The sequence below is a fragment of the Hylobates moloch genome, unplaced genomic scaffold (genome assembly GCF_009828535.3).
Source record: "Hylobates moloch isolate HMO894 unplaced genomic scaffold, HMol_V3 SCAFFOLD_19, whole genome shotgun sequence".
NCBI classification, from domain to species: domain Eukaryota; kingdom Metazoa; phylum Chordata; class Mammalia; order Primates; family Hylobatidae; genus Hylobates; species Hylobates moloch.
In genome coordinates this window covers 6,853,491-6,877,484 of record NW_026652294.1, presented here as the reverse complement: position 1 = coordinate 6,877,484, position 23,994 = coordinate 6,853,491, and the positions used below count along the sequence as shown (strand labels likewise).

General features: G+C 48.4%; 2 protein-coding genes across 3 annotated transcripts in view; one reads left to right on the top strand and one right to left on the bottom strand.

Moving 5' to 3' along the window:
* CRYBB2 (crystallin beta B2) overlaps nt 1–23,994 on the bottom strand; it is a 679,427-nt gene that overhangs the window by 303,845 nt on the left and 351,588 nt on the right. The window lies entirely within an intron of this gene.
* Nucleotides 1–23,994, top strand: part of SGSM1 (small G protein signaling modulator 1) — a 121,768-nt gene that overhangs the window by 50,673 nt on the left and 47,101 nt on the right. Inside the window, exons 9-15 of one of the 2 annotated variants that reach the window (XM_032139562.2) lie at nt 2,641–2,765; nt 10,154–10,221; nt 11,735–11,898; nt 12,075–12,207; nt 16,854–17,018; nt 19,012–19,150; nt 21,875–21,939. In XM_032139562.2, coding sequence (XP_031995453.1) covers nt 2,641–2,765; nt 10,154–10,221; nt 11,735–11,898; nt 12,075–12,207; nt 16,854–17,018; nt 19,012–19,150; nt 21,875–21,939 — 859 coding nt within the window. The remainder of the gene's footprint in view (nt 1–2,640; nt 2,766–10,153; nt 10,222–11,734; nt 11,899–12,074; nt 12,208–16,853; nt 17,019–19,011; nt 19,151–21,874; nt 21,940–23,994) is intronic. The other variant, XM_032139561.2, reaches the window with a different exon arrangement.

Below are 23,994 nucleotides of genomic sequence, written 5' to 3'. Positions count from 1 at the left end.
AATCTCTTGACCTTGTGATCCGCCCGCTTCGGCCTCCCAAAGTGCTGGGATTACAGGCATGAGCCACTGCACCCAGCTAAGATACACCATTTCTTAACGTAATCTAAACAAATTAAAAATGCTATTTAGAGGACCGAGTGTGGTGGCTCATGCCTGTAATCCCAGCACTTTGGGAGGCTGAGGCAGGAGGATCACAAGTCAGGAGTCCAAGACCAGCCTGGCCAATATGGTGAAACCCTGTCTCTACTAAAAATACAAAAAAAACCAGCCAGGCATGGTGGCACATGCCTGTAGTCCCAGCTACTCCGGTGGCTGAGGCAGAATTGCTTGAACCCAGGAGGTGGAGGTTGCAGTAAGCTGAGATCGCACCACTGCACTCCAGCCTAGGCAACAGAGTGAGACTCCATCTCAAAAAAAAAAAAAAAGCTATTTAGATTATATACAGTGTTTTTGTTTTGTTTTGTTTTATTTGCTACTTAGAAATTTTAGCTTACGCTTTTTGAAAGAGGTCTTTGAAACTTACATGGATGTAGTTTTGTTTTTTAATCTATATCACTTTTATAAGTAACACACAGGGAAAATATCATTGAAATACATTAAGATATTCTTCAAACTTCTAGTTCAGATTTTCCACACATTGTTTACTGTTCCATCAAGAGAAGGAGTTAACAATCATCTGTGCCTCTACTTGTTTTTGCAAATAAAGTTTTATTGGGACACAGCTACAGCCTATGACTGCTTTCAGGCCTTGCTGGCAGAGTTGAGTGGTTTTAGCTGAGCTTGTGTAGCTTACAAAACCAAAAAATATTTCCTATTTGTCCCTTTACACAAAATGTTTGGTGGTCCTTGGTGCAGGAGCACAGGAAGTGCAGCATTTCTTGCAAGAATGTCCACTCTCATCTCGGGGATGTTTTTTGTTTTTTGTTTTTTTTGGAGACAAGGTCTCGCTGTCACCCAGGCTGGAGTGCAGTGGTGTGATCATGGCTCACTGCAGCCTCAAACTCCTGGGCTCAAGCAATCTTCCCACCTCAGCCTCCTGAGTAGCTGGGACTACAGGTGTGTACCACCATGCCTGGCTAATTTTTAAATTATTTTTTGTAGAGATGGGGTCTCGCTATGTTGCCCAGGCTGATCTAAAACTCCTGGGCTCAGGTAATTCTCCGACCTCAGCCTCCCAAACCTCTGGGATTGTAGGCGTGAGCCACTTTGCCCAGCCTGTGATGGTTTTTAAGTCCTGTAAAGTATTTGGTTGTTGCTTTACAAGAAAATCTTGGCCAGGCACGGTGGCTCATGCCTGTAATCCTAGGACTTTGGGAGGCCAAGGTGGGTGGATCACCTGAGATCAGGAGTTGGAGACTAGCCTGGCCAACATGGTGAAACCCTATCTCTACTAAAAAAAATAGAAAAATTAGCTGGTCGTGGTAGCAGGTGCCTGTAATCCCCGCTATTCGGGAGGTTGAGGCAGAAGAATCACTTGAACCTGGGAAGCAGACGTTGCAGTGAGCCGAGATCGTGCTGCTGCCCTCCAGCCTTGGCAACAGAGGAAGATTCCATCTCAAAAAAAAAAAAAGAAGAAGAAGAAGAAGAAAGACAATCTGGACTTGTGGGCTTCCCTGCAGGGAAGAATACGTGCCTGCCTTGCCAGCATCACACAGGCACTCTACCGCTCTGTTCCCAGCCTTCCTATGTGCACAGCAGGTTTTCAATTCAAAGCTGAATCGCAGTCAAATCTTGTTGAAGACATGTAAAATAGCACCTACATTTCACATGTGAAATAACAACCATGCCCAAAACTTAATTGAAATGATGACGCTTTGAACAACTGTGGCTGAGTCTGTGCGAGACCAGGCAGGGCAGCCACGTCACGGTTGTGATTAGAAGACCCGCCCCCATTTCAGGTACATAAAAACGTGAACAGTCAAGATGTGTGTCTTTGGATCAATGAAATACTGCACTGCTCCTCCCTTGGGGTTATAGGTGCGTGTGGTTAAATCAAGACAGTGCGTGTGAAGGCTGAGCTGTGCTTGGGACACACTTGGTGCTCAGTAAATGTTAGGGTGAATTTGATGGAGGGGTGGTGACATCACCCTCCCCACACACCCCGCTGGGATAAAACGAAGCCGGTGAGAATTCCTATAGGTAAATCTAGGGGAGAAAAGGGACTGGCTACTGGGCGGGAAGTGTAGGGGGCGTTTTTGGGAGGAGGTCTCTGAGTATTGTCTCTAAGAAGGGCCCTAGAGCTCAACTGCCATCTCTTTCTCCCTTAAGCTTGGCCAAGATAAATGCCTTCTGTTTTGAAAAGCGTGATTTTCAGTGGGGCAGAGCCTTCTTCCTGGCTCTGAAGGAACCTGGGGTCAGGGACCCTGGAGCTCAGGAGGAAGTCAGAGTGTGAAAGTGACGGGGGTGGGAGGCTTTCACAGCTGGACGATGTAGAACCCATCTGGGAGGCTGGCTGCAAATGGCTTTGCTTAGCATGGCCATCTGGAAGGAGGCCTTAGAGTCTTCCACGTGGCCAGGGCCTTGAAGGGATTAACCCAACCTCTTAGTTCCGATTATGTGTTCTTGAGTCAAATGGGCCAGGACCTATGTCCACAGTGACTCCAGCACCATGGCCAGACCTGAGTCCTCCTCTCTCTGCAGAGGGACGACATGGAGGCTGTGCCAGGGTACCTGTCCCTGCACCAGACGGCTGACGTCATGACCTTGAAGTGGACGCCCAACCAGCTGATGAACGGGTCTGTGGGGGACCTGGACTATGAGAAGAGGTAGGGCACTGGGTCTGCTATGTGTCCCCTGGGTCCCTCCACTCCCCTTGGCACAAGGAAGTTCCTCCCTGGGGGAGGGGAGGCTTCTATCCCACCCCTGCTTCTGCCCGCTCCTCTGCCTGGTTGTTAGGGCCACTTGGCTTAGCCTCCCTGCAGCTGTGGCCTCCTGGGAAACTCAAAGGCTCGAGAGGATCCGGAAACCAACTGGAAGAGTCTTAGGGCATGGGAGTTGGCAATGCCCTGGACAAAACCATCCAGAGGGAGAAATCTTTATAGAGATCTCCTAAGCCTGCAAATGGCAAATATTCTTCAGTCTCTGTCTTCCCTCTCCCATCACTCCATAAAAAGGGAAGGCAGGAGGTGTTAGCGAGCATCTGGTCCAGGGCTGCATCTGCCGTGATATCCTGTGATTTATAAGACCCAGCAAAGGCTTTCGAGTCACGCTTGAAAGAAATGCTGGGACAAGGGATTTCCTGCTGCAGTGCCTGGGTTCCAGCCCAATTAGGGAAGACTTCAGGAGGAACAAAGACAGCCATGGTGCAGAGGTGTGGCTGGTTCAAATATTTCAGCTTGAGGAGGCTTGGCTGCTGGTGGGGAGGAGAAGCAGTGGTTTTTCCTGCTCCAAGTCCACATCGAATCTTATTTTACATTTTATTGCTTTCCTAAAAAAAACTTTATACAATGAAGAATTTTTAACCTAAAGATAGAACTCGGGTACCCATCACCCTGCCCTTGTGTCCATGAACCCATCCCCTTCTCCCCAGTAATATTCTGGGCCGAGTGTGGTGGCTCACACCTGTAATCCCAACGCTTTGGGAGGCTGAGGCGGGTAGATCATGAGGTCAGGAGTTCAAGACCAGCCTGGCCAACATGGGGAAACCCCATCGCTACTAAAAATACAAAAATTAGCCGGGCATGATGGCGCATGCCTGTAGTCCCAGCTACTCCGGAGGGTGAGGCAGGAGAATTGCTTGAACCCGGGAGGCAGAGGTTGCAGTGAGCTGAGATCACACCACTGCACTCCAGCCTGGGTGACAGAGCAAGACTCTGTCTTAAAAAAAAATACATATATATATATATATATAATATATATATATAAAATACATATATACTATATGTAATATACTATACAATATATAATATATAATTATATAACTATAATATTATATATAGTGTATGTAATATACAGTATGTATGTATTATATACACTATATATAATATATAGTACATATAATATACACACTATATATAATATATAGTACATATAATACATACACTATATATAATATATAGTACATATAATATATACACTATATATAATATATATAGTACATATAATATATACACTATATATAATATATATAGTATATGTAATATATACTATGTAATTATATATATATAATTCTGAAGCAACATGCAGACATGATATGATTTCATCTGTAAATATTTTAATGTGTGTCTCTAAAAGAATAAGGACTGTTTTCAAGAAACATCAGGAGTTTCTTGAAGTGATGAAAAGTGTTCTCTAGGCTGGGCGCAGTGGCTCATGCCTGTAATCCCAGCATTTTGGGAGGGTGAAGTAGGTAGATCACGAGGTCAGGAGTTCAACACCAGCCTGGCCAACATGGTGAAACCCCGTCTCTACTAAAAATACAAAACTTAGCTGGGCATGGTGGCAGGTGCCTGTAGTCCCAGCTACTCAGGAGGCTGAGGCAGAGAATTGCCTGAACCTGGGAGGCAGAGGTTGCAGTGAGCCGAGATCGCGCCACTGCACTCCAGCCTGGATGACAGGGCGAGACTCTGTCTCAAAAAATAATAATAATAATAAAGTGTTCTCTAAGGTGATTACTTCCTGTGCAGGAGTCACCATCTGTCCTCAGAGCTGGTCAGTGGGCAGGACAATTGGTCCTGTGCTGGGCACAATAATTAATTCAGCTCCAACTAGACCCTGCAGTCTCTCTCTTTTTAAACATTTTAATTGTATTTATTTATATTTTATTTTATTTACTTATTCATTTTTTTGAGACACTGTCTCGCTCTGTCGCCCAGGCTGGAATGCAGTGGTGCGATCTCGGCTCACTGCAACCTCTGCCTCCTGGGTTCAAGCGATTCTCCCACCTCAGCCTCCCGAGTAGCTGGGACTACAGGGACTTGCCACCACACCCAGCTGATTTTTGTATTTTCATTAGAGACGGGGTTTCATCATGTTGGCCAGGCTGGTCTCGAACTCCTGACCTCAGATGATCTGCCCATCTCAGCCGGCTCTCAAGGTTATTTTTATTTTATTTTTTTTTAATTTCTATTTTATTTTATATGGAGATGGTGTCTCATTTTGTCACCCAGGCTGGTCTTGAACTTCTGGCTTCAAGCGAGTCTCCCACCTCGGCTTCCCAGAGTCTAGAGTTTCTAATCAGGCGACCGACCATCATGGAAGAATAGGGGAGGGGTCCCAGGGGTGCTCTGGGTCTCTTTATCTTAAACCTTCGTCTAAAGCCTTCTTTGACCTCCCTGCTGAGTCCAGATCACACAAGCCCTGAATCTCCATTGTAGCATTTAGAAGATTGTAGTCACACAGTCGATCTGTGCCTGTGTACCTACCATCTTGCCCTCGAGAGCTCAGTGCCTTAAAGGCAAGGGTCCTGTCTTGTTCGCTTCTTATCCTCAGCACCTGCCACAGGTTGTAGTACATAGTAGGTGCTCAGATCAGCTTTGTGAAATGAAGCAGGGAAGTCAGGGGACCTGGATTCATTCACTGGATGTTTACTGAGCCCCTACTCTGTGCCAGCCACTGTGCTAGATGCAAGGGAGACAGCAGTTGTAGGAAAGGAGGGGAAAATCTTTACCTTCTCAGAGCTTACATTCTACTGGAAGACAATGAATGAGCAAGGAGATGGATGGACATACGCTATGGGACCAAGTCTTTGCTCCACCCTCACCTTGCTGGATGACCTGGGGTATGTCACTCCACCTCAATGAGCCTCAGGGTTCCCTTTTTATCAAGTGGGGAAGTAAGACGAGATATGGTCTCCTTAGAATTCAAGGCATTCCCAGGGGGTCTGCAGGGGCTTCTCAAACATTGAAGTGTCTTGCACCCAACGTCAAAGCTTTAACAGCGCGAGGATGCTGTTTGTTGCTTGGACTTGAGCCCAGGGTTGTGTGGGCCAGAAACCTGATGCTAATGTTTTGGGAAAAGCATTGGATCCGATGATTGCCAAGCCCTGCCCCAGCGCAGATAATCGGAGACCCGTGTTTCTGCATCATCTTTCCCTGTTGGTGAACATCATAGGTGCTTTGTTTTTTTTTGTTGTTGTTGTTTGTTTGTTTTCTTGAGATGGAGTCTCACTCTGTCGCCAAACTAGAGTACAGTGGCACAATCTCGGCTCACTGCAACCTCCGCCTCCTGGGTTCAAGTGATTCTCCTGCCTCAGCCTCCCGGGTAGCTGGGACTACAGGCACCCACCACCATGCCCAGCTAATTTTTTTCTATTTTTAGTAGAGATGGAGTTTCACCATGTTGGCCAGGATGGTCTCGATCTCTTGACCTTGTGATCCACCTGGCTCAGCCTCCCAGGTAGCTGGGACTACAGGCACCCACCACCATGCCCGGCTAATTTTTTTCTATTTTTAGTAGAGACGGAGTTTCACCATGTTGGCCAGGATGGTCTCGATCTCTTGACCTTGTGATCCACCCAGCTCAGCCTCCCAAAGTGCTGGGATTACAGGCGTGAGCCATCGCGCCCAGCCATCGTAGGCGCTTTGATACTGAGTTCGGGATGAATCAGAACTTCTAAGGTCACTGCCCAGGAGCTGGGGCATCTCTAGCCCTGGGCCATGAACTCTTGTCTATCCTTGTTATTCTCACCAGAACCTGAGGCTTAATGGAAGACAAATGGCAGGAGTCAGAAATGTGGGGGTTGGTGTGTGCGGAAGGGGTTTGCCCCAGGAGCTCCAGCATCCCTTGGGGGACCAAGAAGCAATGAAGTGGGGTGGTTTTTGTTTGAGCTTGTGCAGGAGCTCTTTTTTTCTTTCTTTCTTTCTTTTTTTTTTTTTTTTTTTTTTTTTTTGAGATGGAGATTTGCTCTTGTGGCCCAGGCTGGAGTGCAATCGCATGATCTCAGCTCGCCGCAACCTCTGCCTCCCAGGTTCAAGCGATTTTCCTGCCTCAGCCTCCCGAGTAGCTGGGCATGTGCCACCACGCCTGACTAATTTTGTATTTTTAGTAGAGACGGGGTTTCTCCATGTTGGTCAAGCTGGTCTCGAACTCCTGACCTCAGGGGATCCATCCACCTCGGCCTCCCAAAGTGTTGGGATTACAGGCGTGAGCTACCATGCCTGGCGGGAGCTCTTTTTTCTTTTCACGGCCAGCCTCACTCTTGTACAGCCACGATCCTCACTCACTAGCTGGGTATTCCAATGTTACAGAGAAAATGTCATGAAAAAGCTGGATATTGGGGTTCTGAAGTCAGGCTGGACTTGCCTCCAATCTCAACCCTACTGTGTGGAGCAGCAGTGGAACCCTCCTACCCTCCTGGTGGACAACCAATTTACAGACCAATTTGGCAGTTTCTTGTAACATCCCTTTATCGTGTGACCCAGCAATTCTACTCATAGGGATCTACCCAAGAGAAATGAAAATTTATGCCCACACAAAAGCTTATACACAAATGCATATAACAGCATTATTCATAATAGCCCAAGACTCCAAGACCGGAAGCAACCCAGATGCCCATCAACTGAAGAATGGATGTAGACATTTGTGGTCCATCCATGCAACAGAATATTACTTGTCTATAAAAAGGGATAAATCACCAGTGGACATTACAACATGGATGAACCTCAAAAGCCTTATACCACACGAAGGAAGCCAGCCACGACGGGCGCATGTTGTAGGATTCCATTTAGATGAAATGTCCAGAAAAAGGCACATCTGTGGAGTCAGAAAGCAGATTGTTGGTTGCCTAGGGCTGTGGGTGGGAAGGAAGACTGATCGCAAACAGGCAAGAGGAATCTTTTGGGGGTGGTAAAAATGTTCTAAAACTGGCTTGTGATGATGGTTGCCTAAATCTGTACATTTACTCATCAAACTGTACACTTACAGTGAGTAAATTCTATGGTGTGTAAATTATACCTCAGTAAAGCTGCTAAAACATGCAAATGAAAACCAGAAACAGCCCTTGCTCCTTCCTAGCTCTGTGGCCTGAGACAATGAACTCCACTTCCTTGAGCCTCAGATTGTTTATCTGTAAGATGGGAATGTAGTAAGGGAACCTCTGAATAAGCATATAGGGAGAATTTATGTAACAGAAGTGCATGGAAGACCCTTAGCTGGGAGCCCGGCACCTGGACAGGGCTCAGTCATGAGGGCTGTTGGTGTCATTTTCATGGATCCAAAGAGACTATGGCCACAGAGCTCCTCCTTGCTGATGGCTGGTGGTGGCTTTGTTCACCGGGCATTTCCAGTGCTCGGCATTCACTATGCACTGTGAACATTCTCTGAGCATCACAGAGAAGTGAGCAAAGCAGAACCGTTCTGCAGGTGTTCAGCACCTTTGAGGAACCAGAGGAGAGGACGGGGTTGCAACCCAGCGTGATGGGCACACAAGGCTGTGGGAGCCCAGAGAGGACACCCTGGCTAGACTGGGTATGGGAGGGGCTCAACAGAGGCTGCTGCCCTTGTGTTCTTGACTGGCCTCGAAGGACATTTACTTCCATGATCTCTGGTGAAGCTGATTCTGGTACAGGCCAGGGAAGGAAGGGCTTTCAAAGAGAAAAGGTCCCTGGCAGTGTGACTTGACGGTTTCTCTGAGCCTATTCCACTTTTCTCATTTCACAGCTAGGGAAACTGAGGGCCAGAAACTGAGGTAGGAACTGGCTAAGGTCTCTGGTGGAAGTGGGATTTGAACGCTACCTGACCTCGAAGCCTATGTTAGTTTGGGTCCTCCAAGAAGCAAGCACCAAGAAAGGATTGGACCAGCAGAGATTTATTGGAGACACACCTGTGCAGGGTAAGGGAGGGGCAGGAGCGGACAGGGAGAGCCTTCAGACCGCCATGCGGGGAGGGAGAGGAGGAAGGAAAGAAGGTTGGGCAGAAGGAGTCTGAGACACAGCACGGCTCTAAGAACATTTGGCCAGGTCAGTTGGAAGTCTCCCATGGACCGTTGACTGTTAGAGGAGTTCCTTGTCTCGCAGGAATGGGCGGCACTAGTACCCCGGCCTGCTAGGTCCTGGCTGGGAGCAGCCTAAAGGAAGCATGGCTTCGGTGCAAATGTGGTGATAGATCCAGGGAGTGGCCTCTGAAGTTAATCCGCTCTGCTCCCCTCGGCAAGGTCTTCCGAAGGAGATGTGAGTGGTGCATTTCCATGGCCACCACAAAGCCCAAGTTCCTGTGGCCTCCACCTCCCAGTGTGTTCTGATGAGAAAAGCTATTTGTTTCAGGACAGCAGCAAGGTTTTGAGCTGGAAATGGAAACACTTAAATAATCATAGGGACCACTTCCCAGGTACGCACTTCTTAATGTATCAGCTCTGTGTTGAGCCCTTCAAATACTTGATTCTATTTAATCCTCACAGCAACACAATGGGGTGGGTGTTATTCTAGCCCCCATTTTATAGATGAGGAAACTGAGGCTCAGACAAACCCTCAAGTTAACACTGCTGGGAACCTGTGAAGCTATTGAGTGGCTATTCTAACTCCTGCTCATGGACACGTAGTGGCCTGGAGTTAGGATGTGAGTTAGTCAAGACTCCTAGATGCCAGTTAGAGAAAACCGAATTCAAGCTGACTTAAGCACTGGCCCACATGAACTGAAAACTCCAGGGGCAGTAGCTTCAGGCATGGATGGATCCAGGGACTTGAATGACAGGGACCTGCACTCTTTCCATCTCTTTGCTCTGTCTTCCTGTCTTTTGACGCCATTCTCAGGCATAGTCGCTTCTATCTTCAGACTTCTGCCCTTACCACTACGCTCCAGACAGGATGGGGCATCTCTTTCCCAGTCATTCAAATGGAAATCCAATAATTGAGTCTCAATGGTTCTGCCAGAGTCACGAGTCAGTCCTGCACTGAACACTGTGGCCGGAACAGTGGGACAGGTTGATTGGCCAGGCCTGGGTCAGGTGGCCATTCCTGGAGTCTGAGGGTGGAGGGTAGGTGGGGTCGACCTCACCTCCCATATGGACTGAGGGTGGGGAGGATGGTAACCTCGGAAAATTGGGATTCTGAGACCAGAAAAAGGGGAGATAGAGTCTGGGCAGGCTGGGACACAGATGCTGGGGACCTAATGGGAAGGGTGGAGGAGCTCCTGGGTGTGGTCTGCTGGCCTCTGAGCCCCTCTGCACAGTGGGGTAGGCAGAAGTCCTGCAAGCCTGACCCTCCCCCTCCACTTCCAGCGTCTACTGGGACTATGCCATGACCATCCGCTTGGAGGAGATTGTCTACCTGCACTGCCACCAGCAAGGTATGGACTGGGGACAGGAAGGGGGCTGCATGTTCCTCTTGGATCCCCTGCCTGTCTCCATCCCTGCCTATTCATTAGCATCATGAGAGAATGATATGGTGGACACCCCATAATTACCTGTGCAACCTTAGGCAAGCAACCTCACCTCTCTGTGCCTCAGTTTCCCCATCTGTAACATGGGAATTATAACGGGACCCTCTCATGGGGTAGTTGTGAAGATGAAATGATGTACGTTAAGGGCTCAGCATGAAATCCACCTATGGCTATGGCGTTAGCTGCTGACACTTATTAAGCAGTGATAATGTGCTAAGCACAGTTCTAAGCACTCACATGCCTGTTATTCAATCATCACAACCACCCACTGATGGGGTGACATCATTTCCATTTTGGAGGAGAGGAAGCAGCTTAGTATAAGAGCACACACCCTGGAAACTCCAGAGCCGGGACTGGACCCAGCTTTTTGTGACTCCAAAGTCAGTGCTCTGAAGATGGGGATCAATAACTGCAGTACTTCTTTAAAGTCAGAAGAAAGTACAGTCAGAAGGCCGGGCGCAGTGGCTCACGCTTGTAATCCCAGCACTTTGGGAGGCCGAGGCGGGTGGATCACGAGGTCAGGAGATCGAGACCACAGTGAAACCCCATCTCTACTAAAAATACAAAAAATTAGCCGGGCGTGGTGGCGGGCGCCTGTAGTCCCAGCTACTCAGAGAGGCTGAGGCAGAATAATGACGTGAACCCAGGAGGCAGAGCTTGCAGTGAGCAGAGATGGCGCCACTGCACTCCAGCCTGGGCGACAGAACAAGACTCCGTCTAAAAAAAAAAAAAAAAGAAAGTACAGTCAGAGTAAGCAGAGGGCCATCCTGCTTTAGAAAGCAAATGGTCCGTGCCTCACCAAGGAACAAAACACAGTGATTTAAGCCTTTTACATGAGACAGACCTGGATTCAGACCCAGACTCTGCCATTGATCAGCTGTGTGACTTTGGAGAAGTTACTTAACCTCTCTGAGCTTTGGTTTTGCTATTTGTAAAATAGGCAATAACAGATAGGACTCTTAGGGATATTGTGAGTATTTCAATAAGAGTGCCTCTAACATGCTGTGCTTGTATTCAGTAAGTGCTCAATACACGCTAGCCAGAGTCAGCTACTGCCCCGAGATGGGAAGTCTGAAGGCCTCCGTACAAAAATAGGTCAGGTAGATTTGTAAAGGATTCCTGAGGAGCGTAGGGTGCTAGGAGGCGTCTTTTTCCTTTGGTGGTTAATGTCAGGGAGGTCAACTCGGTTCTTCTTGCCTTTGTCCTGTAGTCCCCAGTCAGAGGTGGACGGTGGATGAGATAAGAGAGACTCGGGAGGTAAAAACTGCTCCTGACCTTTGCCCAGGCCTTTCCCAGAGCCTCAGAGCAGGATCCCTGGGTCTGGCTTGGCACCCCTGGGGGATGTGTTTGCAGGAAGGGGCTGTCACCGTGCCTCATAGTGACTTCCCACTGGGTCTTCTCTGGCTGGTGGTGGCGGCAGTGGACAGCGGCGGGACAGTGGTATTGGTCAGCCAGGACGGGATCCAGAGGCCGCCCTTCCGCTTCCCCAAGGGTGGGCACCTCCTGCAGTTCCTCTCGTGCCTGGAGAATGGGCTGCTCCCACATGGGCAGTTGGACCCGCCACTGTGGTCCCAGAGGGGTAAGGTGAGTGATCATGGGGACCCAGGGAAGCTGGGGTGAAGGCTGGTCACAGAGGGTGGTTGTTTTTGCCTGTGTGCCCTTATGTGGGCCTCATGCGCTCCCCACTGATACCCTCAGACTGAGCAAGTTGTGGGGACTGGTGTGTCCCAAGGGCCTTGTTTTGGGACATGTTTTTGCAGGGCAAAGTGTTTCCTAAACTGCGCAAGCGAAGCCCTCAGGGTTCTGCTGAGTCCACATCTTCAGACAAAGATGATGACGAGGCCACGGATTATGTGTTCAGGATCATCTACCCTGGCATGCAGTCGGAATTCGGTGAGCTGCCCTGTCCCAGGCCCCGGGGAGTCACCTGCTAACTGATCCTGAAAATGACTCCAGGTGTTTAAAAGTAGAAGATGACAGGTCTGGATTCTGGGGCTAACAAGAGGATCTGGAAACAGAAAGTCGGTTTCTTGGCAGCCTCAGTTTCCCCCCAGATAAGAACAATAACCACCCTCTACTCGTCTGATAAAGTTGCCACTAGGAGAGATGGCCTGGGGTAGTAGCAATGGCATAGGCTCTGGAATCCTGGCTGAACTTGGGCAAGTCATCTCAGCCCTCTGTGCCTCAGTTTCCTCATTTGTAAAATGGGCGTGTTCATAGCACCAGTTTCATAGTCATTCTGGGGATTAAACGAGGTAAGGCGGCCGGGCATGGTGGCTCACACCCGTAATCCTGGCACTTTGGGAGACCGAAATTTGGGAGGGAGCACTTTGAATTGCCTGAGCCCAGGAGTTTAAGACCAGCCTGGGCAACATGGCGAAACCCCATCTCTACAAAAAATAGAAAAATTAGCCAGGTGTGGTGGCATGCATCTGTGGTCCCAGCTATTTGGGAGGCTGAGGTGGGAGGATCACCTGAGCCTGGGGAGGTCGAGGCTGCAGTAAGCCATGATTGTGTCATTGCACTCCAGCCTGGGCAACAAAGTGAGGCTCTGTCTCAAAATAAATGCAAATTAAAATATTTTTTAAATGAGATAAGGCATTTCACACATACAGAACACTCAAATGTTGTTGTTAATATTCTACTTCCCCTTATTAAAAAGATTCAATGAGATGATGAGATATTCATTGTAGAGCCCATGGAGTAGGGCTGCCTCAGTATCTCTTTGCCTGAGGGTTTTCTCTGGCCACAAGAGTCCCTACTGGCCAGGTATGGGGCATATTGGAAGCATCGGGGAACCAGTGCCTCCCTGGAGCAGCCCTCAGCTCATGGCCGATAGGAGTTAGTGTATCAATGTCCCAGCTTCCTCTCCCTTTGTGAGGCAAACTCTGACATACGTGATCTGCACAGTCTCCCAGAGCTTCCATGGGAGATTAAGCACAGTTACCTCTATTGGTAACTTGCTTGGCAACTAACCCTTTACTCCCTCCCCTTTTCTTCCTTTGTCTCAATTTGCCTCTCCCTTACTGATGTGCCTTTGGAACTTGCACTTGGATCCTTGTCTGCCCTTGAGAAAACCCCCAACTAATTCAGTTTATCTAGAATTGGACATCTGAACCTCAGCGTTACTGTCATTTGGGATGGAATAATTCTTTGTTGTAGGAGGTGGTCCTGTGCGTTGTGGGATGTTGAGCACCCACTAGATGCCAAGTAGCAAATTTACTTTGCTCTAAGTCGTGACAACCAGATATGTCTCTAGGCATTGCCAGGTGTCCTCTGTAGGGTGGCAAAATTGCCCCTGCTTGAGAACCGTTGGTTTAGAGAAAAGAAGGCATCACTGTATTCAGCTCTGCCACTGCGGTGTGGTTAAGTGACCTGTCCTCCGCAGGCCTCACTTCCTTCTCTGTAGAATGGGGTAACAGCAGTCCCCACCAGCAGCATATTCTGAGGAATCAGCAAGATCATTCCTAAAACACCTGGTGACCTGACATGGGGCCTGACGCTTGGCAGATGCTCAGTAAGCAGTAGTAGGTATCGTGTCTTGAGTGCCACTGTGTGCCAGGCCCACTTCTGTCTGCTGTCCCACTGTTCCTATCTTAATTCATTCCATCCTCACCATAGCCCTCCCAGGTTGTCATCACCATCCCCCATTTTGCAAGGAGAAAACTGATGGCACAGAAGGGTTAAGCAACTAGTCCAGGATCACACAGCTAATTCTTGTCATGGCTGGGATTTGAACGCAGGAGGTCTGGCTCCAGAGCCTGTGCCTCTAACCACCACTCCATGCACATCGTTTTGACTGGCAGGGAGAGGTCATTGTGGTTTCATTGCCTTCATTCTCAAGGTCAACTTCAACCCACATGGAAATGGTAACCGCATCCTTGGTTGATTTTCTGGGGCTTGAGCCCCACAGGCTTAACAAAAACAGTCATCTTACGGTTTCCACTGTGAGAGGTTTCCATCTGTGAGAGGTATGAAGTTCCTTCTGAAAGAGTGCCTAAATCAGAAGTCAACAAACCCCTTTTCATGGGCCAAATTCAGCCCACTCACCTGTTTTTGTAAATAAAGTTTTATTGGAACACAGCCACATCCATTCATTTATATATCATCTATGGCTGTTTTCATACCACAGCAGCAGAAGTGAATCGTTGTGACAGAGATCATATGGCCCACAAAGTTGAAAGTATTTACTCTCAGGCTCTTAACAGAAGAAATTTGCAGATATATGCCTTAAATATACACGATTTCACCCTGTGGGAGGGGAGATGTGACCACAGATGTTTGTAAGCTGCCTCTCAGTGTCTCATCAGCCCTGTCTCCGCTGGGTTCTTTGCCTGCCCCTTGTGCTCTGGGGAGGCAAGGACAAGTTCCAAAATATGTAGACAGGTTCACATCAGATAAGGGCATTTTCAGACCCCTCTGCTTCTGAGATTGTCTCTGTACTGTCTAGCAGGGTAGCCGTGGGCTACATGTGGCTCCTGGGCTCCTGAAACGTCTCCAGGGCAAATGGGGATGTGCTGGAAGTGTAAAACACACACTGGATGTTGAGACTTTGTTACCAAAAAAAAGCCACTGCACTCCAGCCTGGGTGACAGAGCGAGACTCCGTCTCAAAAAAAAAAAAAAGTCTCAATAATTTTATATTGATTAGATGTTAAAGTAGCAACATTTTGGATAGATTAGGTTAGACAAAATATATTGTTGGAATTGATTTCACCTGTTCTTTTAACCTTTTAATGTGGCTACTAAAATTTTTAAATTATGCCAGGCCCAGTGGCTCACGCCTGTAATCCCAGCACTTTGGGGAGCCGAGGCAGGCAGATGACGAGGTCAGGAGATCGAGACCATCCTGGCTAACACGGTGAAACCCCATCTCTACTAAAAATACAAAAAACTAGCCGGGCGTGGTGGCATGTGCCTGTAGTCCCAGCTGCTTGGGAGGCTGAGGCAGGAGAATTGCTTGAACCCGGGAGGCGGAGGTTGTGGTGAGCTGAGATTGTGCCATTGCACTCCAGTGTGGGCAACGGAGCAAGACTCCATCTCAAAAAAAAAAAAGAAATTTTTAAAAAATTACATATGCGGCTCAATTGTAATTTTTTTTTTGAGGCAGGGTCTCGCTCTGTTGCCCAGGCTGGAGTGCAGTGGTGCGATCATGGCTCACTGCAGCCTCAACCTCCTGGGCTCAATCGATCCTTCCACCTCAGCCTCCTGGGTAGCTGGAATCACAGGCACAAGCCACCATACCTGGCTACTTTTTTTTTGGATTTTTTGTAGAGATGGGTTTTTGCCATGTTGCCCAGGCTGGACTTGGAACTCCTGGGCTCAAGCAATTCATCCGCCTCAGGCTCCCAAAGTCCTGGGATTGCAGGCATGAGCCACCTCCCAGCCTCTTGATTGTGTTTCTATTGGATAGTGCTGGTCTAGCGTGGCGTTTCTCAGCCTCAGCACTGTTGACATTTAGGGCTGAATAATTCCTTGTGTGGGGGTTGCCTTGTGTATTCTGTGATGTTGAGCAGCATCCTTGGCCTCCAGCTACTAGATGACAGTAGCACCTAATTAATCCCCAAGGCGTGAAAACCCAAAGTGTCTCCAAACATCGACAGGATTGCCCTGTTTTGCGAACAGATGGTGTGGAGAGACAAGTGCCTATGAGAAACAGCTGAGGGAGAAAGAGTAGGATCAGAGTCAAGTCCTCAGGCCAGGCACAGTGGCTCATGCCTGTAATCCCAGCACTTTGGGAGGCTGAGGCTGGAGGATGGCTTGAGCCCAGGAATTCGAGATCAGCCTGGGCAACATGGCGAAACCACATCTCTATAAAAAATTTTAAAACATTAGCTGGCCTTGCTGGCACGTGCCTGTATTCCCAGCCACTCAGGAGACTGAGGATGGAGGATCACTTGAGCCTGGGAGGTCAGGGCTGCAGTGAGCCACATTTGTGCCACTGTACATCAGCCTGGATGACACAACAAGACCCTGCCTCAGAAAAAAAAGTCAAATCCCCTGGGTTGGGATCTTGGCTCCTCTCCTCATTAGCTGGGTGGTCTTGGGCATGTTGCTTAAACTCTCCATGCCTTAGTTTTCTAATCTGTAAAAGGGGTTAATGACAGTACTGTACTCAGTAGGGACGGCCGTTGTTAGTGGAAAGAGGAGAGGGACTTCAGTCAAAAGACTAGATACGTCTGTTACTGCCTGGCAGGGCTTTGGGTGATTAAGTCATGCCATCATTCTGAGCCTCAGTTTCTTCTTCTGCAAAATAGAAGAGGGAGGATGCATCCCTCACAGGGTCGCGAAGGACAATAACTGGTTTCTTTAGGTTTGCTCAGGTCGCAAACTGACACTTAGCCTGACACTCAGCACGTAGTAGGCACTTTATAAAAATCAGCATTCTTTCTTCTAATTGAACACAGTGTATGTGGGAGCTGTGTGGAGCCGGGCAGGGGGAGGGTTGGAGCCCCCAGAAACTGGCTCTTCCAGCTGTCTCACGGTCCTGCCCACCTCAGAACCCCCACCTCACTGGTTCTTTTTGTTTTGTGTCTCAAGTTGCCCCCGACCTCTTGGGCAGCACTTCTTCCGTCTCTGTGGGCCCTTCCTGGATGATGGTTCCTGCAGGCCGGTCCATGCTGGTGGTGGCCAGAGGGAGTCAGTGGGAGCAAGCCAGATGGGACACTACTCTCCCCACGCCGAGTCTGAAGGAGCAGCCCCCCAGTAATGTCTGGGATCTCCCCTTCCCCAGGGGCTGAGTGCCAGCCACCTCTGCCATGTTGTCATTTGAGTCCTGGTCCCAAGGGAGATGGAGGCAGGAAGGGAGATGGAGGCAGAGAGATTGATGCCCTCCTGCTGTCCAGCCTCCACCCTATGGAAGGCAGCTTGCAGTGTTGTAGGTTCAGTAGCAAAAGGATCAATTGGTGATGTCTGCATGGATGTGAGTGTGAGAGGCTGAGATGGAGGAAGGCATGGTTGCCATGCTTGGGCTAAACTGGTCAGTGCATCCCTGAGATTGGCTAAGAACTGGGGCTTTTTTTCTAGAACATTTTACAGGGGCTTACTGGTCTTGGCTAGCTCATGGGTGAGTCTACGTGGGGAAGAATAGTGTAACAAGCCACATTTGGTGGCTGCAAGAACTATATCGTATAGGCAGCTTCCTCTTCTGTCAGTAGGTACGGGCTGACCTTGTCAGCTACGGAGCTCTGATGGCAAGAGGACCAGTTCCACAACTCTCCCTTACCTTGGGGCCCAAGGGAAGAGTCAGGGTATTACCAGTTGTCCTGTGGGGACCATGACATATGGGGAAAAAAGTGTGCAACTCTCTTCACTTCCTACAGCAGGGATTAGAAAACTAAGATTCATGGGCTAAATTCAGCCCCATTCTGTACCAGCCTATGAGCTAAGAATGTTTTTTCAATTTTTAAATGATCCAAAAAAGCCAAAAGGAGAGTAATATTTTGTGACATGAAAATGATATGACATTCACATTTCAGTATTTATAAATAAAGTTTTATTAGAACATGTGCATGCTTCCTTTTTTACATTTTGTTTATGGTTACTTTTGCACTACAACAACAGAGTCAAGTGCTTATGACGGAGACCAAATGGCTTACAAACGCTAAAATACTACTAGCTGTCCCTTTACAGAAAAAGTTTATGGATCCCTGTTTTAAAGAAAATAAAAGAATGGCGTGAACCCGGGAGGCAGAGCTTGCGGTGAGCCGAGACCGCACCACTGCACTCCAGCCTGGGGAACAGAGTGAGACTCTGTCTCAAAAAAAAAAAAAAAAAGAAAAGAAAAAGAAAAAAAGAAAAAGAAAATAAAGCTTTTGTACCTGTCTAGGACTACCAAGAGGCCAGGAAGTTGACTATAGAAATGGTAATGCATATGTCCCCAGTATGTTTGTTATGTGGTTTTGTAGACTCTGCAGTTTTTATGAAGCTGAGAAAGAAAAATAAATAAAGGAAACTGTGAGTGCTGTATCCTGAGAGTGGCTGGTCAGGAATCACCAGTGTCCAAAAGTTCGGAAATCAGAGTCTGTCGAATGTACCTGCTGTATCAAAATTGCTTTAGAAATACAGATTTGAGAGCTGTCTCCAGGATTTAGTTGAGTAGGGCCAGGAGTGTGGGGCAGGCATATTGCTTTTTAACAAGCTTCCCACGTGATTTTAGGGAGTCTCTAATATGTTTGAGACCCACTTGCTGGAGCAGCTTTAGCCTCAGGACAATGGACAGCACAGGTGCCTTCTTCATCAGCAGGGGCTTCACTGGGTCTCTGGCACTTCGGTGCCCTGCCTCATCTATTGAGTCAGGCTCCCTTCCATCTCACCGATGAGGCCTGTCTCTTCTCCAGAATCACCCAGCAGGCTCCCCTTCCCTCCTGCAGCATCCTGTGAGCATGACTAAGTGACAACATGGCGAGGCTTGGCCTCCTGCTCTGGGATTGGGCCTGTTTTCTTAGCTCTTGGCTCTCTGTGTCCTCTTCTCTCTTTGGCTGCCATCAGCTCTGCCCCAGATTTTGGTGGTGGCTTTCATTGGATCAGGCAGACTTAAGGATGATGAGGGCTGCTGTTTTCTACTGTCACCTTCAGGGTCTTTTCCTATCTCTGTGCTGGCTGGGGCGGGTGAGCTGCTTGCTCTGGGGTGAGATTTCTGTGACCCACATAGGCTTAACCAGGGTGATACTTCTGCCCCTCCTTCTATCCACCACAGTGCCCCAGGATCTGATGGACGTCTCCGTAAGCAACCTCCCATCCCTGTGGCAACCCAGTCCCCGGAAGTCCTCCTGTTCATCCTGTTCACAGAGTGGCTCGGCTGATGGTAGCTCGACCAATGGCTGCAACCATGAGAGGTATGAGGGGCTTGAGCTGCAGATGGAGGGAGCTGAAGGATGTACCAGAGATCTGTAGTTGCCCATATCTTACCCTGCACTGAATTCAGAGTGAGCATAACCTGTGGACTCAGGCAGATATAGGTTAAATCCTGGCCATGAAATCCTAGCTGTTAGAGGTTACATGTAATAGTCAGGATAAACAAGGTTATGCTGCAGTAACAAACAGTCCTAAAACCTCAGTGGCTTTTTTTTACAACAAAAGTTTATTTATCATGCGTGCTGTGTTTCTATCATGGGTCAGCTGGTGGCTGTTTTTTCCACACTAAAGGGCCTGGGTGATGGAGCAGCTACCATCTTGAATGTTGCCAGTTACAATGACAGGGAAAGGTAGCTCTGCAGAGAGAGGTTGGAACCCACGATAAAAAGGCTCTGCCCAAAGGCAGCACATGTCATATCCACTCAGAGCCCATTGGCCCCATCCACAAGAGGACAGCAAGTGCAGCCCTACCATACACCTAGAAGGCAAAATAATCCCAGAAATATTATTTAACAACAACCACATCTCAGTTTGTGCCTCCACACAGTGGAAATTCCAGTTCTTACTTTATATGGCTGTGGTAAAGACCAGCTCAGGTAATGGTTTAAAGTGGCCAGAATGTGGCACCTGCACATGGTACTGTTCAGTAAATGACACTTACTGTTTTATTGTATAAAGTTATATCTCAGGCTCATCTCCTGTTTGCCCATAGATCCTTTGTCTCTTTGAAATTGTTCAGCCAATTCATGAGACTGGTTTTGTTTTCCCCTGGTCCAACCTGGCCTGGCCTGAGAGAATAGAACCCTTTTGTCCTTGCGGGTCTTCTGTCCTAGTGGGTGGTCCAGTCATCAGCCATAGGATATAAGGGGTGGGGGCCGGCATCAAATTTTTGAAGTCATCCAATCCCCTGGTTCCTCAAGGTGTGGTCCGTGAACAAGCATCAGCACCTGGGCAAATTCTGAGTCTCTCGTCGTAAACTTCCTGAATCAGAACCTGTATTTAACATGGCTTCAAGACCATGTGTATACTTTAAAGTTTGAGAAGTGCTAATATTACTGGAGATTCTTTTTTTTTTTTTGAGACTGAGTCTCTTTCTGTCGCCCAGGCTGGAGTGCAATGGCGTGATCTCGGCTCACTTCAACCTCTGCCTCCTGGGTTTAAGCAATTCTCTTGCCTCAGCCTCCTGAGTAGCTGGGACTACAGTCATGTGCCACCATTCCTGGCTAGTTTTTGTGTTTTTAGTAGAGATGGGGTTTCACTATGTTGGCCAGGCTGCTCTCGAACTCCTGACCTCAAGTGATCCGCCCGCCTTGGCCTTCCAAAGTGCTGGGATTACAGGCATGAGTCACTGTGCCCCGCCTGGAGATTATCTTATCGTGAATCACCGGGGCTAGTTAGCAAAACATATCAGTTCCTGGACTACTTCCTAGAGGTCCTGACTGAGTAGGTATGTGTGGGGCCCAGGAATCCACATGTTGGAGAAACTCCAAGTAACTCTTGGGCTGATGGTCCATGGACCAGTGAGTAAGGCTGCTATAACCCATTGCCCCCTCTCCTGTTGTAGCATCTGCTTACACACCTGGAGTGATGGAGAGCTCACTACCTTGCAGAAAGCGAAGTCTACAGTGGGAAAGCTGTTGATGTGATCCTATTCTCATGTAATCTGAGCAAGTCTGAGTCTCATCAACCTGAGGGCACAAAGGGCAACTCTTTACTGTTTAATGTTCCTAACTGCCTCCATTTGCCTAAGTGGAGGACTTCAGCTATGCTCCTTCTGCCCTGCCCCAGTCTACCTGTTTTTCTGGATGTCTACTGGGATGTCCTGAGAACAAATATGCAGATATTCTTCCATTCTATCCTCTATGAGAGTGTACAACACTCCCTTCAGCAGTCCTGGATTTCTCCAACAATGCTAGAATCTAACTCCTTTCACCTCTTTCAGCCAAAAACTTTCCCAAAAATTCCCATGCAAGGAGAAGCTTTGAGGCATCACCTACTTAGCAATCAGCCAGACTCTGAATCCCACTTTGGCTCAGCTTGGTTCAGCTGGATCACTTTACAAATCAGAATTCTTTCTGCAAGTGATAGAAACCCACTTCAAACTGGTTCAAATAAAAAAGGAAATTTGTTGGCACAACTGAGAAGCTCAGAGGCACAGTGGCTTCAGGCATGGCTGGATACAGATGATCGAAATAGGAATCTCTGTTTCTTCAGCTCTTGGCTCTACTTGCCTCTATGATGGTTCCGTCCTCAGACAGGTGCTTCCCATGCAGTGGCAAAGATGGCTCCCAGCAGCCACTGCCCTATATCCCACTGGCTTAGAAACCTGTTCAGAAAAGTGTCTGTTACCTAGTAATTCCAACAGAAGTCCCAGGGCTAATTCTCATTGGCTCAGGTTGGGTCACATGACCATCTCTGCCCCAATCACTGTGACTCCAACCTGAGTCCTGTAGTGGGCAGAGTCATCCCCATACAAACCACACAGAGAGTTGTGGAGAGTGTGATTTCTCAGGGGAAAATCAGGGGGCTGGTAGCAGAAGAGGCAATGATGCTGTACAGGTAGAGGTAATAGCAGCCCTCCCTACAGTCTCCCTGACTGGCTGATTTTAATCTGCCCTCTAGAGATAACACATGGTTATCCTCTCCAGAAAATCTGGGCTGTGTTTGGATCTATTCTAAGCATCTCCCTCTTTCTCCACCTGCAGGGCTCCTCTGAAACTTCTCTGTGACAATATGAAGTACCAGATCCTCTCTAGAGCCTTCTATGGATGTACGTATAGGGCTTCATTGCCATTGTGTCTCCGTGGAGCAGCTATTGGTGCCTGCTGTATGCCAGCATATCAAGAGATATTGGCTCTGGAGTTTGAACCTCTCCTCCTCTATTCCCTAGATGTCTGGTTTCAGTGACATTACATGAACTTCTCTGAGCCTATCTTGTCTACTGGCGGGATAGGTTTTACCCCTGGGTCCTGAGAGAGGACAGTGGACAGTGGGGTCCCCTGGGGACAGAGGTTTGGTTTAATCACCACTGCATCCCCAGGTGTTACAGTGGAGGATTTGTTTTCAGGATTGAATGAGGATCACGTAGAAAGCCCCAGCACCTAGTATTGCATGCTGTAGGTGCTCAGTAAATGTCAGTTTCCTTCTCTCGTGGGCAGAAGCAGCAGAAAGAGTAAGGTGACCTTATCCCTCCCCCAAAACTTAAATATTAAATTCATAATACTTGTATTCTGATTATTCCCACTTAACAGATGAAGACACTAAGGCACAGAGAGGCAAGATGACTTGCCTAAGGCCACACAGCTAACAAGCAGCAGAGCTGAGACTCAGACCCTGGCCTGTCTGACTACAAAAGCTTTGTGTTTTCCTCTCTGCCCTCTTTTTTTTTTTTTTTTTTGAGACAGAGTCTCGCTCTGTCACCCAGGCTGGAGTGCAGTGGCTTGACCTCGGCTCACTGCAACCTCCACCTCCTGGGTTCACGCCATTCTCCTGCCTTAGCCTCCTGAGTAGCAGGGATTACAGGCACCCGCCACCACACCCAGCTAATTTTTCTGTTTTTAGTAGAGACGGGGTTTCACCATGTTGGCCAGGCTGGTCTTGAACTCCTGACCTCAGGTGATCCATCCACCTCAGCCTCCCAAAGTGCTGGGATTACAGGCATGAGCCACCATGTCTGTCTCTACCATCTTGATTTTTCGGTTTTATTTCCCCAGCCTCACAGCCTAGATAGAGAAGATAAAACGTGTGTGTATTTTTAGGGATTCTAGAAACATCTTAATACAACCTGCATGGGCCTGTGAAACAGCAGTGGAGCTCACACCCTGAGTGCCTGGAGAGGCAGGGAGAGTGTGACTTCACTAGGACAGGGGTTTTATCTGTTCTGTTGCCACCCATCCGCAGTGCCTAATGCAGGACCTGGCATGAAGCAGGCATTGGGCAAGTATTTATTGGACCCAAATGGCAGCAGGAAGGGGTGGGGGGTCGAGATGGGTCTGGAGCAATGTCTTTGGACAATGTGGCTCATCCCTAACGGTGACTGAGAACCTGAGTTCTGGAGTGAGGTGGCCTGGTTTCAGATCCCAGCGATGCGACTTGGGCAAGTGACATAACCAGTTTGTACCTCAGTTTACCCCATCTATAAGATGGAAATAATGGGCAGGCACAGTGGCTCACGCCTGTAATCCCAGCACTTTGGGAGGCTGCGGTGGGTGGATTGCCTGAGGTCAGGAGTTCGAGACCAGCCTGGTCAACATGGTGAAACCCTGTCTCTACTAAAAATACAAAAAAAATTGGCCAGGCATGGTGGCACACGCCTGTAGTCTCAGCTACTTGGGAGGCTGAGGCAGGAGAATCGCTTCAGCCCGGGAGGCAGAGGTTGCAGTGAGCCAAGGTCGTGCCATTGCACTCCAGCCTGGGTGACAAAGCAAGACTCCGTCTCAAAAAAAAAAAAAAAAAAAAATGGAGATAATAATAGAACTAATTCCTAGGGTTGTGGGGAGAATGGGATGAGTTAAGTTATGCAACTCTGGGCCGGGTGTGGTGGCCCACGCCTATAATCCCAGCACTTTGGGAGGCCGAGGCGGGCGGATCACGAGGTCAGGAGATTGAAACCATCCTGGCTAACATGGTGAAACCCCGTCTCTACTAAAAATACAAAAAATTAGTCGAGCATGGTGGTGGGTGCCTGTAGTCCCAGCTACTCGGGAGGCTGAGGCAGGAGAATGGGGTGAACCTGGGAGGCGGAGCTTGCAGTGAGCTGAGATCATTCCACTGCACTCCAGCCTGGGTGACAGAGCAAGACTCCATCTCAAAAAAAAAAAAAAAA